General features: G+C 39.3%; 1 protein-coding gene and 1 pseudogene across 3 annotated transcripts in view; one reads left to right on the forward strand and one right to left on the reverse strand.

Moving 5' to 3' along the window:
- The window catches only part of Lamp3 (lysosomal associated membrane protein 3), an 89,742-nt gene that overhangs the window by 44,320 nt on the left and 26,436 nt on the right, over positions 1–18,986 (reverse strand). Inside the window, exon 6 of one of the 3 annotated variants that reach the window (XM_021662565.2) lies at positions 9,402–9,827. The exons of the other annotated variants lie outside the window; for them this stretch is intronic. Within the exon in view, the coding sequence (XP_021518240.1) occupies positions 9,694–9,827 (134 nt within the window). The 3' untranslated portion in view covers positions 9,402–9,693. Of the gene's footprint in view, positions 1–9,401; positions 9,828–18,986 lie in introns of those variants that run through there. 3 annotated transcript variants of the gene reach the window in all.
- On the forward strand, positions 1,989–4,469 carry LOC110564994 (MKI67 FHA domain-interacting nucleolar phosphoprotein-like; annotated as a pseudogene).

The following is an 18,986-nucleotide window of genomic DNA, read 5'->3' on the forward strand; positions in this document are numbered from 1 at the left end:
TTTTCCCAAAAAAAAAAAAAAAATAAATAAAAAAAAAAAAAAAAATAAAAGGCATACAGGCTGAAAAAATAAATTCGGGGAACAACACTCTTCTCAACAGCCACAAATAACATTAAAAAAAATATTGGTGTAACTCTAACCAAGTAAGTGAAAGACCTGTATGACAAGAACTTCAAGTCTCTGAAGAAAGCAATTGAAGAACATATCAAAAGATGAATATATCTCCTATGCTCATAATCGGTAGGATTAACATAGTAAAAATGGCCATCTTGCCAAAAGCAGTCTACAAATTCAAAGAAATTCTCATGAAAATTCCACCAAAATTCATTATATACCTTAAAAGAACAATTCTCAACTTAATATAGAAAAACAAAAAAACCCAGGTTAGCTAAAACAATCCTATGCAATAAAAGAACTTCTGGAGGTATCACCATCCCTGACTTCAAGCTGCACTACAGTGCAATAGTAGTAAAAGTCACAGGGTGTTGGCATTAAAACAGAGATTGATCAACAGAATTGAATTAAAAACTGGGAGTAAACCTACATACCTCTGGACACTTTATATTTTACAAAGAAGCCCAAACCATACAATGGGGAAAAAAAAGTATCTTCAATAAATGGTTCTGGTCTAACTGGATGTCTCCATGTAAAAGAATGCAAATAGATCCATATTTAATACCCTGCACAAAATTCAAGACCAAGTGTATCAAAGACCTCAACATAAAACCAGACACACTAAATCTAATAGAAGAGAAATTGGAGAATATCTTTGAACACATTAGTACAGGAGACAACTTCTTGGACAGAACAAAAACAGCAGAGGCTCTAAGATCAACAATTAATAAATGGAACTTCATCAAACTAAAAAGCTTCTATAAGGCATAGGACACTGTCAATAAGACAAAACAGCGGCTTATATGATGGGAAAAGATCTTCACCAACCCTACATCCAACAGAGGGCTAATATAGAAAATGTATAATGACCTCAAGTAGACACCAACAAACCAAATAACCCAATTAAAAAATAGGGTACAGACCTAAATAAAGAATTCTTAATGAAGGAATTTCTAATGGCTAAGAAGCACTTAAAGAAATGTTCAACATCCTTAGTCATCAGGTAAATCAAAATGACTCTAAGATTCCATCTTACGTCCATCAGAATAGCTAAGATAAAAAACTTAAGTATCAGCACATGCTAGTATGAATGTGGAGCAAATGGAACACTCCTCCACCTCTAGTGGGAGTGCAAACTTTTATAGCCACCGTAGAAATCAATCTGGAGGTTTCTCAGAAAATTGGAATCAGATCTACTTCAGGACCCAGCTATATCATTCCTGGGAAGATACCCAAAAGATGTTCTAGCATACCCCCAGTTGACACATGCTCACCTATGTTCATAGCTGCTTTATTCGTAATGGCCAGAAACTGGAAACAACTTACATCTGTCAACTGAAGAACGGATAAACTGTGGTGTGTTTACACAATGGGATACTACTCAGCTATTAAAAACAAGGAAATCATGAAGTTTGCAGATAAATGGATGGAATTAGAAAATATCATCCTGAGTGAAGTAACCCAGACCCAGAAAGACACACATGGTATATAAGTGCATATTAGCCATAAAGTACAGGATAACCATGCTATAATCTACACAGATGATTCAACATAGTTAAATCAGTGTTATCCACCACACAAATAGATAAAAACCACATGATCATCTCATTAGATACAGAAAAGACTTTGAAAAAATCTAACTTCCATTCATGATTAAAGCTCTGAAGAATCTAGAGAGACTTGGGAACATATCTCAACATAATGAAGGCGATACACAAGAAGCCCATAGCCAACATCATCCTTCGTAGAGAAAAACTCAAAGCATTTACATTAAAATCAGAAAGAGAAAAAATATGTCCACTCTCTATTCCTGAAAATGGAGATCAGGACTTCCAGGAGTTCCTCGTGGACCAGCCTGTCTGGTATCCTCCAGCATGGCAGTGAGCCCAGGCACTGAGAAGACAAGTCTGGCTCTGAACCCACAGGAAGACTCTTCATTTCAGGAGGATCTTATGCAAGTCCAACAGTGAGAAAAAAAAAAAAAGCAAAAGAAGGAAGAAAACCTTAATCCTGGAGTAATTTTTCTGGGCCACCTACCTACAACACTTTCTGAAAGCCATATCTATGAGTACTTGGCCCAGTTTGGTGTCATTAGTGAATTCAGATTGTCCAGAAATATATGAACTGGACACAGCAGAGGCTACGGCTTTGTGGAGTTTGAATCTGAGGATGTTGCCAAGACAGTTGCAGAAACAATGGATAACTACCTTTTTGGCAAAAGACTTCTATCATGTAAATTTATGCCTCCGGAAAAAGTTTATAAAGAACTTTTTAAAGAGTGTAATGTTCCATTTCATCAGTCATCAGTTCCGGCCTTGAAGAGCTACAGTCAGAAATGAGGATATTTGCAAATGTTAACTATGGAATATTGGTTTAAGAAGAAGGAAAAATTACTCTGGAAGAGGCTAGCTAAGAAGGGAATTGATTATACTTTCCTGTTGTTTAAATTAAGGAAAATCCCAACTGTTCTAATTTACCAATAAAGACTCAGGAGCTAAGTGCTGGTGTGAAAAACTGCTAGCTCAGAGAGGCTCAGAAAGTAACCAGCTAACCTTCCTTCTCAGCTCAGGTCTGCACGTAAAAAACCCAAAAGGCTCACGAGCTAAGCTGACAGTCCAGGAGCAAAAGGCAAAACACAAAAGGCAAAATGAAAAAATATGAAAGGGGAGGAGGTCCTCCCCTATTAGTGGACTTGGAAAGGGGCAGGGAGGAGATGAGGGAGGGAGGGTGGGATTGGGGAGGGAATGAGGAATACAGCTGGGATACAGAATTAACAAAATGTAACTAATGAGAAAAATAAAATTATGGAAAAAAAAAAAAAGGCTGAAGGCTTGCTAGCTCAAAGCCTAAAAAGCCAGGCTGCTGAGGAGCTGAATCCTAAACTAAAGCCTAAAGCCAGAGTTTGAGCTAGTCGTCCTTTCTTCTCCACACTGTCTTAAATATCCCTCAACTCAAAGTTTGGCTATGAGTCTCAGCATCTACTTCGATACTTCAATCAGTATAGTCTTTCAGAGGCCCTCTGTAGTAGGCTCCTGTCCTGTTCCCTGTCTTCTCCTGCATCCGAAGTCTATTGCGTTTATTCTTCTGAATGAGGATTAAGCATCTTCCCTAGGGTTTTCCTTGTTGTTAAACTTCTTTAAGTTTATAGATTTTAGTATGTTTATCCTATATTCTATGGCTAATATCCACTTATGAGTGAGTGCAGGGAATCTTATGAAAGAAGGGAAAGATAGAAAGACTTGGAGAGGACAGGAGCTCCAAAAGAAGACCAGCAGAGCCAAAAAAAAAAAAAAAAAAAAAAAACCTGAGACCTGGGGGCCCTGCAGAGACTGATACTCCAACCAAGCACCATTTATGGAGAGGACCTAAAACCCAGGCTCAGATGTAGCCCATAGACTCAGTCTCCAAGTGGGTTTCCTAGTAAAGGGAGCAGGGACTGTCTGTGGCATGAACTCAGTGACAGGCTCTCTGATCACCTCCCTCTTGGGGTGGGGCAGCCTTACCAGTTCACAGAGGAAGATAATGCAGCCAGTCCTGATGAGACCTGATAGGCTAGGGTCAGGCAGAAGGGAAGGAGGACCTTCCCTATCAGTGGACTAGGGGAGGAGCATAGGGAAAGAAGAGGGAAGGAGATGTGGGAGGGGGCCACAGCCAGGATACAAAATGAATAAATGATAATAATAAAAAGAGAAAAGGTTTTAAAAACGAAAAATAATACCCCTCAACTCAAAGTCTCTCCTACTCTTTAATCCCTGTCAGCTGGTTTCTAGCTTTGCCTATTGACCTAGGGTTAACATTATTAGATCCTGTAAACAGAGGGCTCTTGGATTAGAGGTGTGTGGGAGGGCTGGGTGAACCACACTATAGTCACCTGCTTACAATATTCGGAAAGCTCTTGGATTAAAGGTGTGTGATAGGGCTCAACCACACCAAAGAAACAGGGTTCAAATATCCTACAACACATTCCCTTCATTGGTCTTAGCTAAACCGAAGAAAGGGATTTCAGAAGGTATTCCTGCCACTCCTGAGGATCCTGAGGACTCTAAAGCTAACCAGGTTTTAGCTACCCCAAGAGAAAGGCTTTCAGGGGTACCTAGGAAAAAGGAGAAGATGTTGAAGAAAGGAGTTACCAAAAAAAATCATAGAAAGTGTAATAAGTATAAGAAAAGTCTCTGGACAACCAGGTTCCCACACCAGTTTGTACACCAGCAGTTTTCGAAAGAGGAAAGTTACAGGTAACAGAAATCAATGACAATAGAGATAATAAAATGGTTTTCAAACAGCCTGTTCCCACAATGAAAGAAGAGGGGCAGGAGACTCCAACACCTGCAGGCTCAGAAAAAAAAACAACCTAGAAAAAGAACCAGTGATCCCTGAAGCATATTTTCTAGGCAGATGTGATTTTGTTACAAAAGTCCACTGTATTTTACTAGGTGCTGTGACATGAAAGCTCTGAAGAGACTATTGGAGGAAAAATACATGTTTGTTCCTGCCAGTGAGGACAGCCATCAGGAACTTGTCTGCTTTGCCCTTTCGGTCCTGGCTTTGTATTCAGGCTTCATAGATCCCTTACTTTACTCTGCCTGTGTGAAACTACAGGCTTAAATACTACCGGTGGTCTTTGTGGCCCCACCAGTGTGCTTTGACTGTGTGGTGGCTGTGCACACAAAACCCAAAGAAATGTCATTCTTCAACCTCAGGCATCTGAAACTGGAAGGTAAATAAATACACAGAGTGTTAAGGCAGTTCGTGTGTGAATACATATTATACAGGTATGTACAAGATATTCAAGTGATGATGAGTCCAGAATGACTTGTTTTCACCCATAATTAAATCCAGGTGAGAAAGTGTATATGTTTGACAACCAGTTGTATTTCAGCAATTGTATTCAAGATGCAAACAGTGATCAAACTTGTGTGTGTGTGTGTGTGTGTGTGTGTGTGTGTGTGTGTGTGTGTGTACAAGAGAACCTAAGAACTTTGGGGGCAAACAGGAAATTTCTTCATTACCTCTTTTTAAGTGTCTGTGTCCTTTCTATGCTTTTGTATTGCTGATTCGGGTTTGCTGAACATATCTATCAATCACTATTAAGCATTCCTTTCATCAAAAAAAAAAAAATGACTACCAGGAGAGTACAATTAGGAAATTAAGAAGTCAACACATCTTTATTTGCAGCTGATATAATTTTATAAATAAAAACCTCTCAGGATTCCATCAAAAAATTTGCACAGCTGAAAAATATCCAGCAAAACAACAGGATACAAAATTAGCAAAAACAGTAGAGTTCCTCTATATACAAAGGAAAAACACACCAACAAAAGAAAATCAAGGAAACTAGACCTCATATGCTCATAGATGAGCAGAACAAATATTGTGATAATGTCCAAAATAGTACTGAAAAACAATAAAATATTACTGGAGGTATCAACATTCCAGACTACAACTTATACAACAGAACTATAATAATAAAAACAGCACGCTAATTTTGTAAAAACAAAGTTATTGGTCAATAGAATAGAATTATGGAAACACAGATATATCCACACTTCCACCTGATTTTTTATTAAAAGGTCTACAACACAGATTGAAAATAGAAAAACATTGTCACCAAATGGTACTGATCAAATTGGACAGCTACATGTAGATATATATATATATTTTTTTTTTAACTACATTTTTGTCTCTTACTCTGCACCAAACTCAATGACAGCCAGATCAAGGAACTTCATTTAAAACCGGATGCCCTGAATTTGATAGAAGAGAAACTAGAGAGTATCATTGACAACAGAAAATACTTTCTATACTAGAACCCAGTGGGCAGACGTTATGCCTTTCTGTGCAGGAACCCAATATGCAGGCATCATGACTAGCAATTAGCAGATGAGACCTCATGAAGTTACTTTCTGTATAGAAAAGTACATGCTCGCTTGAATAATGATGCAGCCTACAGAATGGAACAACTGTCACTACCAGCTATATATCTGGCACAGAGTTAATACTTAGAATATATAAAGGACTAATAGAATTAAACACTAAGCAAACAAACAAACCAATTAAAATACAAGGCATAGAACTAAGCAGAGAGTTATCAAAAGATGAAACCCAGTGGCTAGAAACAATTTATAAATGCACAAAATCCCTTGCTGTCAGAGTAATGCAAATTAAAGCTACTCTGTATTCTACTAGAGGGATAGCTGCTCACCCATGTTCATTGCTGCTCTATTCACAATAGCAAAAAAGTGTAAATAGCCTAGGTGTCTATCAAATGAGAAATTAATAATAAAAATGTAGTTTATTATTCAGCTACAAAAAAAAATGAAATTCACAGGTAAGTGAATTGAGCTAGAAACAATCATTCTGAGTAAGAAAACCCGTGTATAGAAAGATAAATGTCACTTGCTTTCCCTCATTTGTGAATGTTAATTTTGAAATTTTAGATGTGTATGTTACATTTAGAATCCTCTTAGAGATCAGGAAACCACTGAGAAGCTATGGGGGTGGTGGCTTTAAATGAAAACAAGATAGAACACACTAGTATAAAGGATTGAAAGAGAAAAACAGAACTGAAATGGCTAAATTGAGGTGGAGAGGGGAGGAGAGGATAGATGATGGGGAATGAGAATAATAATAATGAGTAAGTCTAAAACTTTTTGAAAAAGTTATACGGAGTGGGCAGGCAGAAGACATCCTGCCTGCTGCATGGCCTGCCTGCAGTGGGAGCCTCTACAAGTACATGGTGTAGAAATGGGGGAGAAAGAGAAGCAGAATGGTTTGAGAATTGTGAAGAGAGGCGGAGCTGGAGACATGAGCTTGGAGAGGAATAGCCTGATTTGAGTAACCAGCTGTGCTATCTGAGGCCATGGTGAAGTCCTGGCCCTTGCTGCCACCAAGAGTCATGTCTGGAGTCATGGCCACACAGCAGCAGAGGTTTGTGTCAATGTCTGTGGCTCATATTACCTCCAAAGGCTCTGTCAACATCTCTAGTCTGGGCTGCCACCTGGGACCATATTGATGTTCAAGGGCTGTGCAGAGCTGGCCCTGCCCTGTACTGGCTGCAGAACTTGGGAGAGCAGGCCCTGTGCCATGCTTGGATAGCATGGTTGAACTGGTCCTGGTGACAAAGTCAAGGGTGAGCTGGTCCTGAGGGCATGGGATTCTGAGAGCTGACAGGTACATCATTGGGTGAGCTATCTGGGGCAGTGCTAGAGAGTTCACCTTAGCAGTGTGGGTGCAGGAGAGCTGGTTGGCTTAAGAATCACTGGGGAACAGGGAGTAGTAAGAGAAAGAGGCAGGAGATGCTACAAGGAACCAATGGGTTTAGTTCTATTTCATTAATCAGTGTGTCTATTTTATTGGCAATACCACACTTTTTTTTTCATGAAGGTTGTAGGATAGAGCAGTGGAAAAGCATTTGAAGAGCTTTGTTGTTGCTTTTCTCTCTGTGCCAGACCTTGGGGATGGAGATGCTGCTGCTCAACTGGATGGATTAAATACTCTTAGATTATCAGGGGCCAAATGGTGGAACTTGAATTGCCAAAGGCAAGATGAGTATAGTTATTATAGTTGGTTCAAGCAAATCCATGTTTATAATTGTGATCCTGCCAGGGGTCATTGGCCCCTGGCCCATGAGGACAAAGGGGCAGAAGCCACAAAAGGTTCCTATGGCCTGTGAGCACCACTGACAAGATTTCCTGGATCTGCTTCAGAGAGGCAGCTCATTTTATTGTTTCAGGGGTGAAGTACATAAAGGTCCTTAGGATTATAGGTGAGAAGGACTGATTGGCCATAACACAATACCTAATTATCATACTGGCAGAAAAAGCTAATTGGTCAGAATATAATACCTAATTATCATACTGGAACTTCTGTTTTGAGTCTGTGTTCAGGGTCATACTCTGAATGCGGTCTGGCATTTGTTGCTTAGAAACTCTCTCCAGAGAAGGTCAGGCAGAGAAGAGGAAGTCCCTCCAAGAAAGGGAGTCCTCCATTTTGTGCTAAGCTCAGAAAGCCATCTGGACATGGTGGACATACAATGGCCTAACTCATAATAGGAAGTACATTGAAAATAATACCTATAATGACCTGACATGTATGAACCTTTGGTACAGACTAATCAATCATAGTGTTTCCGGGAATGAAATAAGATAAGAAGTCTACTAAGTTCCTGATTCTTTAGAGAACCATGACTAATATGATGTGGGGAAAAAGAAATAGAAAATGCCATAGGTCCCCTGCTCAGATGTAGCCCATGGCAGTTCAGTCTCCCTGTGGGTCATCTAGTAAGGGGAGTTGGGCTGTCTCTGACATGAACTGCTCTTCCATCACTTCCCCCTGCTGGCAGGGCAACCTTGCCAGGCCACAAAAGGAGAGGATGTAGCCAGTCCTGGTGAAACTTGATAGGCCCGGGGAAGAGGGTGCACCCTTTCTGAGGACCAAGGTGGAAAAGGAGGAAAAAGGGAGAGAGGGTGGGACTGGGATGAGATCAGGGAGGGGGGCTATGATCAGGATGTAAAGTGAATAAATGTTATAAATGAATTTAAATTAAAAAATAAAAATTTTCTCTTAGCTTTAGAGCTATAAATAAACATGTTCATAAAAGTGCAAAACAATAACTCATGACTTAAAGGATCCCACAGTCTCCAAGGAAGGCAAAGGTTTACTAAAGGCAGGCTATTTCTTTATCTGCAGCCTTAGTCTGATCTATCCAAGGATTATTTTAGCAAATCTCTTCTCCTGTAGAAATGGAACAGACACGGAGAGAGAGCTTTTAGGTAGAACTTGTGTCATTGTTCTTATTGGTAACCAGGTGCACAGAAAAGAATGCAGCAGGCCTACCTGAGTTCCAGTTCTGTTATTTCTGTTAAATAGATAAAAGCAAACAAAACAAAACAAACAAAAAAAAAGAGTCCAGTGCTGGTGATTAATGGCAGATTTTATTTTCTTAAGTCTGAGAGCCATCTGTAAATTATGAAGATTAAAGAAAATTAAAGTAAATTTCTTGGGCTAACACACATTATATAATTAATGGACATGATTATTGATTCTTATTTATTATTTATGTTGTTTATAAGCAACTATTTCTTAGTTTTTATTAATTCTGAAGCAAAAATCATGAAGAAAAACATTTAAATGAAAAAGAAGGTAAGTATAATGTCAGATATACATATATCAAAAAATTACATATGGTAAGTAAGTCCAGGCAAATGTTCTTAAAATGAAAATATTAGTGCTAAAGTAAATTTTTCTAGGAAAACACAGGTAGGACTAATGAAAATTAATTATTTTGTTTTATAATTTGTAAATATCTAGTATTTTTAGCATTATATTAATTCTATGTATCTCAAATACTCATATGAAGAGTTAAATTTTTCCAACAAAAGCTAGAAAATACTTTTATCTATCTTCCTTAGTCTTTCATGAGATGAGCAAAAATATTCAGAACTTATATGCTGCTTGAATTTGAGTCACTAATCATTCATTGGTTTTAGAAGGCAGCAGATAAGAGAAGCCTCCAACATTCTGGAAATAATGATTTTTTTTTTTCTAAAATCCATCATTGCCATTTCTTTTGGTTACAAATTAGATTCTCTGGTATCCAGATGACTGACATCTTAGGCGGATTTTGTAGACACACAAACCCAAAATGCAGAGGATGACCACAATGGCCCCGATCACAGGAAGCACAACGGTATAGTCAGACAAACACTCGTCCACTATGGGATAAAAACAGACACAATATAACAGGTAAGACTGGGTGGTAAAAGGCCAGAGTAGAGGACATGAGCTTTGGAGTCAAGCATATTTGATTTTGACTCTTACTTTGGTGGCTGAATAATTGATTGATTGATTGATTGATTGATTGATTGATTTCACTGCTGAGCATCTAACCCAGACTTTATGCATGCTAGGCAGGCACTCTACTACAGAGCTAATTCCACAGCATTAGACATAACTTGGGCACATATTTACCTCTGAAATTCTCTTATCCATAAAATAAGCACATAATATATATAATTATTGAGTAATTATATAAATCATTCCTGGGTTTTTTTTTTCAGCCATTAATATAAAATCATTGTTATCCACATTTCCTGAATTGAGAAAAGATATTACCAGGAACACTTCTTGAGTAGTTGAATCGTCATGTTAAAAATAAAATAAAATAAAATAAAAAAATAAAACCATTTTTGTCACTAGATTCCTAATGATTCTCAGTGTATTTACTTTATAAAGCATCATTGTCACTCTTAAGCTTTATTGTATAACTCTTAACTGATATTTAAAAATATCTATAACCATGATAGCTTAAAGGTAAGACTTCACAAACTTTACACAACTATATTTCTTCATTCCTCTGAGAACACATTATTCAGTTAATTAAAGTGTAAATAATTGGGTCAGAGACCAACCAGTCTCAAATGGAGAAAGATGAAGTGGACTGAGAATAAATGAAAACTTGGTAGAATGATCAGTGGAATGTAGAGTTTGGGAGAAAAGAGAAAAATAAACAACTAGGTCCATATCTCAGTCATAAGAGATGTTTGTGTGAAGTCTTGGAATGAACTTTTTTGTGTCTTGAATCTGGGAAAGACCCAATAATGGCAATTACTGAGCCCAGAAAAAAATTGTGTATCAAATAAATAATATTTGCAATAAACTATTTGATTTGGCAGTGAGGAATGCTTACAGGATGTGTTATTTAGGGTTTTTTTTTTTTTTTTTTTTTACTGTGAAGAGACACCATGAGAACAGCTTCTTATAAAGGAAGAATTTCATTAAGGCTGGCTTACATGTCAGAGGTTTGGTCCATTATCACCATGTAAACTAGGAACGACAAACCAGTCATCTCCTGCCTCCAGGTTCCTGCCTTAAAATCCCTGCCCTGACTTCCCTTGGTGATTAAGTGTGACATAAGAGTTGTAAAGTAAAACAAACCTTTTGTCCCCCAAGAAGATTTTGGTCATGGCATGTTTTCATTGCCCTAGGAACCTTAACTAAATGGATGTGGTGGCTCATGCCTGTAATCCCAGCACTCAGGAAGACAGAGGCAGGCGGATTTCTGTAAGTTTGAGGCCAGCCTGGTCTACAAAGTGAGTCTAGGACACCCAAGGCTACACAGAGAAATCCTGTCTTGGGAGAGAGAAAGAGAGGGAAGGAGAGAAGGAGGGAAGGAGGGGAAGGAAGGAAGGAAGGAAGGAAGGAAGGAAGGAAGGAAGGAAGGAAGGAAGGAGAGCTCTACTTTTATGTCTATAGCCATACCATCCTGAATGCACCCTATCTCAGAACCCTAACTAAGACAGAGACTTATCTTCCACCTCTTGAAGCTAGACAAGAACAATACCAATGTCCTATGTTTTGGACAACCCTGACCAACAAACTCAAAGTGGGGATTCTCATGCCTGGTTTAGGAGTTTGGGTTGGATAGTCTTTGGCTCTTGAGAGGAGCATTAGAAAATTTTATTGAAACTACATATGTATATATGCACAGATTGGAAATTTTCATTTAAACTGCATACACACACACACTTGTATGCATAATATGTAATTTTAGAGTGGATAATTATATGGTTCTTTATGACTTTTCAGACATCTTTGCTATTATTTTATATCCCCACTCCTCCTTTATCAGTTTTTATTTTCCTCTCCCTCTCTATTTAGAGCCCTGTCCCTGTTTTTCTGATTTCCCCATTCAAAACACTTGTAGTTTGCTGTTCCCCTCTCTACTGCTCCTCTCCCTCTTTGGTCTCCTTTTACTCTATTAGTTTCTGCAGTTACTCCAGATTATATACTTTTATTTGAAGATTTGGAGCTAGAACCCACAGAGAGAGAGAGCTTTTATCTTTCTAGGTCTAGGTTACATCAGTCAGCATCATCTTTTCTAGGTCCATCTATTTGCATGCATGATTCATGATTTCATTTCTCTTTACAGCTGAGTAGTATCCCATAGTGTATATTACCTATATTGCCCCCCCCCCTGTAAAACATCTCCAAATCTTTAACAGATTTGTTACTTTTTAAAAATACTGTCCAGGTTTCTAATATTCAAATTCCACTGGATAATTTTCACTTCAGTAGTCTTTGTTAATGTGTTTTAAATAGAAATGAATTCAATTATCTTGAGTTTAACCAATACTTGATGCTGTATTTTAAGAATTTCTACTGTCACCATTGTTTTCATCCAGAAAACAATTATATAACCACTTTGCAATATTTATTAGATTTATAATATTTATATAGACAAAAATAAATATTTTATTAATCCTATCTTTCATCATTAAGGTTTTTTTTACTTTATTGTTTCTATTTGTTAGTTTACTTTGTTGTTGTTGCTGCTGCTGCTGCTTTGAGATGAAGTGTTACTCTACAGTCTAGACTGACCTCAACCTACCATTTTGCCAACCAGATTGTCTCAAACTTACGATCCTACTTCCTCTGCCTCCACAGTGCTGACTTCTCAGGTGTGTGCCACCAAGGCTTGGGTGCCATGCTTTATGATTTAACAGCACATTTTTAATATTTTTCCATATGTATATATGACTGATACATACATATAGTATCTTCAGTCACATTTATAAATAACAATATTTGCTAACCATTTGACATGATTTTAAAATATTTTCTCATTTGATGTATTCTTGGATCTTTTTCCCACATTTTGGTACTATAAATAATACAGTAAAGAATAGCATGTGCAAACATAATTTCATGTATGACAAGCTGTATCTGAATCTTAATCTAGTACTTATTTATTACTTTTCAATTTACGTGATAAAAGATTTGTTATGCCCAGTTTGTGAGACCCCCAAAGACCTCCAGGAATCAACTCCACTGCAAATGCATGAGGATTTATTTAATACAAGCTCAAGCCTGGGTTGCAGCAACCTCCTTGGTGAAGAGGAGGAATGCAGTGGTGCAGTCTAGGGGAACAAGGTCTTTAAAGGAAACCTGCAAACAGGAAATTGCATGCCTTGGTGTTGCATGATTGGGGAAGGGAAACTGACTTTTGAAATGATTGGTTTACTTTAGGCGCCAAGTCCATAAATGGTCCTGGACTGGCTATCTGGATGGATTTGCCAGAAGATGGCATCTCTTTAAATGGTTCTGGGCATTTGGGGCAGTTTTGAAGCAACTGTATCTCTAGTGGGCAGGAACGACAACATACAGACTGGGAAAGGATCTTCATCAACCCTATATCTGACAGAGGGCTAATATCCAGAATATATAAAGAACTTAAGAAGCCAGCAACAAATCAAGTAACCCAATTTAAAAAATGGGGCACAGTGCTAAACAAAGAATTTTCAATAGAGGAACATTGAATGGCAGAAAAACACTTAAATAAATGTTCAATGTCCTTGGCCATCAGGGAGATGCAAATTAAAACAACCCTGAGACTTCACCTTACACCCATCAGAATGGCTAAGATCAAAAACTCAAGTGACAATACATGCTGGAGAGGATGTGGAGAAAAAGGAACCCTACTCATTGCTGGTGGTAATGTAAACTTGCACAACCACTTTGGAAATCAATCTGGCACTTTCTCACACAATTAGAAATAGTGTTACCTCAAGATCCAGCTATACCACTCCTAGGCATATACCCAAAAGATGCTCAAGTGTTCAAGTATACAACAAGGACATTTGCTCAACCATGTTTGTAGCAGCTTTAATTGTAATAGCCAGAAGCTGAAAACAGCACAGATGTCCCTCAGTTGAGGAATGGATACAGAAATTGGGGTACATCTGTACAATGGACTATTACTCAGTAATTAAAAGCAAGGAAATTATGAAATTTTCAGGCAAATGGTGGGATATAGAAAAGATCATCCTGAGTGAGCTATCCTAGAAGCAGAAAGACACACACAGTATATACTCACTTATAAGTATGCTTTAAACTTTAAACCAATATCCAAACAATCTAGTTTTTTATTCTTTGGTCTCTCACATTCACCAGCCTCAGTCATTTTTATTATGATTTTTTTTTATTCCTGGGAATTGTTTTTTTATTCCCTTGTTTATATTGCAGCTTATATCTCATCTCACCACATTTCTTTATCCAACATTATTATTTGTAAAAGCTAATTATTGCTCAATCTTTTGAACCATCTCATGTCTATATATTTAATATCAATTTTGGATAATGCTTTTTTTTCTCTGAGAACTTTTTATACACACTGGTCCACTACTAAATGGCTATAAATTTGGTTCCATAGAAATCTGAAACTAGAAAAACAAAAAAACACAGAATTCCCAAAACAATCCTGTACAACTACAGATATCTTCTGGAGGTATCTCCATCCCTGATCTCAAGCTGTACTACAGAGCAATAGTAATAAAAACTACATGGTATTGGCATAGAAACAGAATGGTGGATCAATGAAATTGAATAGAAGACCCAGAAATAAAACTACACACCTACAGATATCTGATTTTTGACAAATCCATTGTCTTTTTCCATTAAAAGCAGCATCTTCAACAAATGGTGCTGGTCCAGCTGGATGTCTACATGCAGAAAATGCAAATAGATCCATATTTAAGACCCTGCACAAAACTAAAGTCCAAGTAGATCAAAGACCTCAACATAAAACCAGACACACTGAACCAGTTAGGAGAAAAAGTGGGGAAGGGCCTAGAACTCATTGGCACAGGAGACAACTTCCTGAACAGAACACCAACAGCACAGGCTCTAAGAGCAACAATCAATAAATGGGACCTCATGAAACTGAAAATCTGTAAAGCAAAGGACACTGTCATCAGAACAAAATGAATGCCTACAGATTGGGAAAGGATCTTCACCAACCACATGTCTGAGAGAGGGCTAATATCCAGTATATATAAAGAACTTAAGAAGGTAAAAAACAACAAATCAAGTAATCCAATTTAAAAAAAAAAAAAAAATGGGGTATGGAGCTAAACAAAGAATTCTCTGTAGAGGAATATCAAATGGCAGAGAAACACTTAAAGAAATGCTCAATGTCCTTCATCAGGAGGGAGATGCAAATCAAAAAAACCCTGAGATTTCACCTTACACCTATCAGAATGACAAAGAAAACAGATAACAGGAGAGGAGCCTACCACAGAAAGGCACCAAAAGACTTTACCCAGCAAGGTATTGAAGAAGATGCTGAGACTCATAGCCAAACTTTGGGCAGAGTGCAGGAAATTTTATGAAAGAAGGGGGAGATAGGAAGATCTGGAGGGGACAGGAGCTCCACAAGGAGAGTAAATCAAAAATTTCTGGGCACAGGGATCTCTTCTGAGACTGATACTTTAACCAAGGTCCATTCATGGAGATAACATAGAACCCCTAGAACCCTTGCACAGATGTAGCCCAAGGCAGCTCAGTCTCCAAGTGGGTTCCCTAGTAATGGAAACAGGAACTGTCTCTGACATGAACTAAGTGGCTGGCTCTTTGATCACCACCCCTTGAGGGGGGAGCAGCCTTGCCAGGCCACAGAGGAGAACAGTGCAGCCATTCCTGATGAGAACTGATAAGCTAAGGTTAGATGGAAGGGGAGGAGGAACTCCCCTATCAGTGAACTTGGGGAGGGACAAGGGAGGAGATAAGAGAGGGTAGATGGGATTGGGAGGGTATGAAAGAGGCTACAATGGGGATACAAAGTGAATAAACTGTAATTTATAAAAATATAAATAAAATTTTTAAAGTAAAAAAAATTAAGAAAGCTACTTTTCTAGCACCATGCCTGCCTGTCATCATGCTCCCTGCCATAATGATAATGAACTAAGCCTCTGAAACTGTAAACAAACCCCCACTTAAGTACTTTCTTTTATAAGAGTTGCCTTGGATCAAAAATGAGGAAATCATGAAATTTGCAGGCAAATGGTGGAATCTAGAAAAGATCATTCTGAGTGAGGTATCCCAGAAGGAGAAAGACACACGTGGTATATACTCATTCATATAGTCCTATAAAATATGATAAACATAAGGAAATCTATACACCTAAAAAGATAAAGAAGAAAGAGGACCGGGACAAGATGATCAATCCTTACTTAGAAAGGCAAATGGGAGGTGCATTGGACGTAGGAGAAAAGAAGTAACAGGACAAGAGCCTACCACAGAGGGTCCTTGAAAGACTCTACCTAGTAGTGTATCAAAGCTGATACTAAGACTCATAACCAAACCTTCAGCAGAGTGCAGGGAATCATGAAAGAAGGGGGAGTTTGTATGACATGGAAAGGATAGGAGCTCCACAAGGACCAAATATATCTGGGCAAGGGGGTCTTTTCTGAGACTGACACACTCTACCAAGGACCATGTACGGATATAACCTAGAACCTCTGCTCAGATGAAGCCCTGGTAGCTCAGTAATCAATTGGTTTCACATAGTAAGGAGAACAGGGACTATTTCTGACAGGAACTCAATGGTAGCCTCTTTTACCTCCCCACCCCCCAAGGGAGGAGCAGTCCTGCTAGGCCACAGAGGAGGATATTGCATCCAGTCCTGAAGATACCTGATAAAACAGGGCCAGATGAAAGGGGAGGAGGTCCTCCCCAATCAGTAGACTTGGAAAGGGGCAGGGAGGAGATGAGAGAGGGAGGGTTTAGGAGAGAATGAGGGAGCAGGATACAGAGTTAATAAAATGTAACTAATAATAAAAAAATAAAAATAAAGAGTTCCCTTGGGGGGGGGGAAGAGTTGCCTTGGTTGCAGTGTCTCTTCACAACAATAGAAAAGTGACTACTACAGTAGATCTCCACAAACTGATGACAATGGATTTGCAAAAAAATTGGGGAGACAGAGCCCCAACTAGACATCTCTTGCCACCAAGTGAAACCTCCAGTGCCAGAAATGGATTACACACAGTTGAGTTGTTGACAAATGGGGCCCATGGAACTCAGGTTATTGCCAAGGCTATTGGTTGCTCTCTACAAACTGATGGTAAGGCTCCATTGCTGAAGACAACACCTCCACAACTCATTGGACACAGAGGAGTCAAGCTGGTGTCCATCTGGAGCCTTCATCCCTACAGATTAATAAAAAGCTATTGGAAGGTACTCTGCACACTACCCAAAAAAAAAAAAAAAAAAAAACAAGTGAACATCAAGCAACCCTTATACCTATTATAATGATCTGACTGCAAGGCATGCTGATGCAGTGGAGGCACAAAACTTCTGGGAGGAACCAACCACTATTTGGTTTGAGCTAAGGCCCACTCCATGAGATGGAACCCATTCTCAGTGCTAATTGGATGGCCAAGAACCTGAAACTAGATAGCCTGGGGACCTAGGCTAGCTAGTCCCAAATATTAATGTTCTGCCAAAGTAACATAGCATTAAAATGACTCCTAATGATGTTCTGCTGTACCTGTAGATCTGTGGCTTGCTCACCCATCATAAGAGAAGCTTCCTCCTGCAGCACAGGGGAAACAATATGTAGAGACTCACAGCCAGACAATTTGTAGAAGGTGCGAGACCTAGAAAAAACCTAGCTCTAAAAGGGATGTCTCCAGCAAATTTTACCCCTCAGTGTTCAGGGAACTCTACAAAAGAAAAGGCATTTCAGTGTAAGAGCCATAGGAGATAAAGGACACAAAGGAAACAAGGCCTTCTAAACAGAGAATGACAGACACACATATGAACTCACAGAGATCTGCAGCAGATGGAGTCCTAGAGCTAAAAGGAGCAGTGGACATATGCCCCAGTCCCAAACTCAGAAGCTATCTCCAATCGCTACCCATTTGCAAACGAAAAATTAGTTTCTCACTGAGAAAACAAACCACTCTTAAGGGTAGTTACCATGCTCAGAAATAGATGGCCAACACAAAATGAAATCAACAACATTTCTGAAGGCTCTTTGTCTCATAATGTTAAGTCAGGACATTTTTTTTTAATCTTACGAGTCCTATTATGGCTTCCTTGGTGGGGAGAGGGTTATGGGATTCCTGTGAATGCCAAGGTTTGTTTCTGTGTCTATGTGTTTTGTGTGCATTTTCTATGGCCCCTTTTCTTGTTTGGTTGTTTTGTCATAATCTAGTGCCAGAAATGGATTATTGTTTGGTTTTGGTTTATCTTATTGTATTGTGTTTTGTTGTACTATATTGTACTGTATTGCATTGCATTGCATGCGCTACATTCCTTAGATGCCTGCTTGTTTGCTAAAGAGAAATAGGAATGATGTGAATCTGGAAAAAAGGGTAGGGTAGGAGGAACTGGGGGACATAGAGGGCAGAGAAATATCATCAGAATATATTGTATGAAAATATCTATTTTCAATAAAATAAAAAGAACTAATGAATCTAATGCTGCCGAAATATTGATCTTGGCTTTCAGCTCCCAGAACTGTGAGAACATAAATTCCTGTTGCTTAAGACATCCAGCCTGGGGAGGGAGCCAAGATGGCGGCACCAGGAGAGCACCGCGTTTGAGAAGCAGGACAGCACTTGCCGTGCAGAGACCAGGAGACTGAACTCTGGGCCCTGAAACTACATCAATCCTGTTTCCCAGGTGAGGGGAGGCTCCCACGGTGTGGGAATCTGTCGGGTCCACTCACGGCTACCCAGCCAGAACCCGGAAGAAATCCCGGGTAACGCAGGCTTTGTGTCTCCAGGCTGGAGCCGCAAGCGGGAGTGTCCCAGTCACTTTCCCAGGCTGATCCGTGAGCACAAAGGTGCCTGAGGCTGGGAGTCCCAGCCGCGGGGGGACCCCACTGGGAAGCAAAGTTGCCAGACTGATCACGGGTCACCCAGTCTATCCCCGGAAGGTCGCTAGGACGGCGGGTACCCACCGCCAACACAACTGAGCTCCTGCCGTGCAGATATCTGCATGCTCAGCTCAGCGGTACAGACAAGCTGTGCGCCCCAGTACAACAGGGACTGGGAACCCCTGTCCAGAGAGGACCCCACAGGGAAGGAAGA

This window comes from Meriones unguiculatus, chromosome 17, assembly GCF_030254825.1.
Source record: "Meriones unguiculatus strain TT.TT164.6M chromosome 17, Bangor_MerUng_6.1, whole genome shotgun sequence".
NCBI lineage: Eukaryota > Metazoa > Chordata > Mammalia > Rodentia > Muridae > Meriones > Meriones unguiculatus.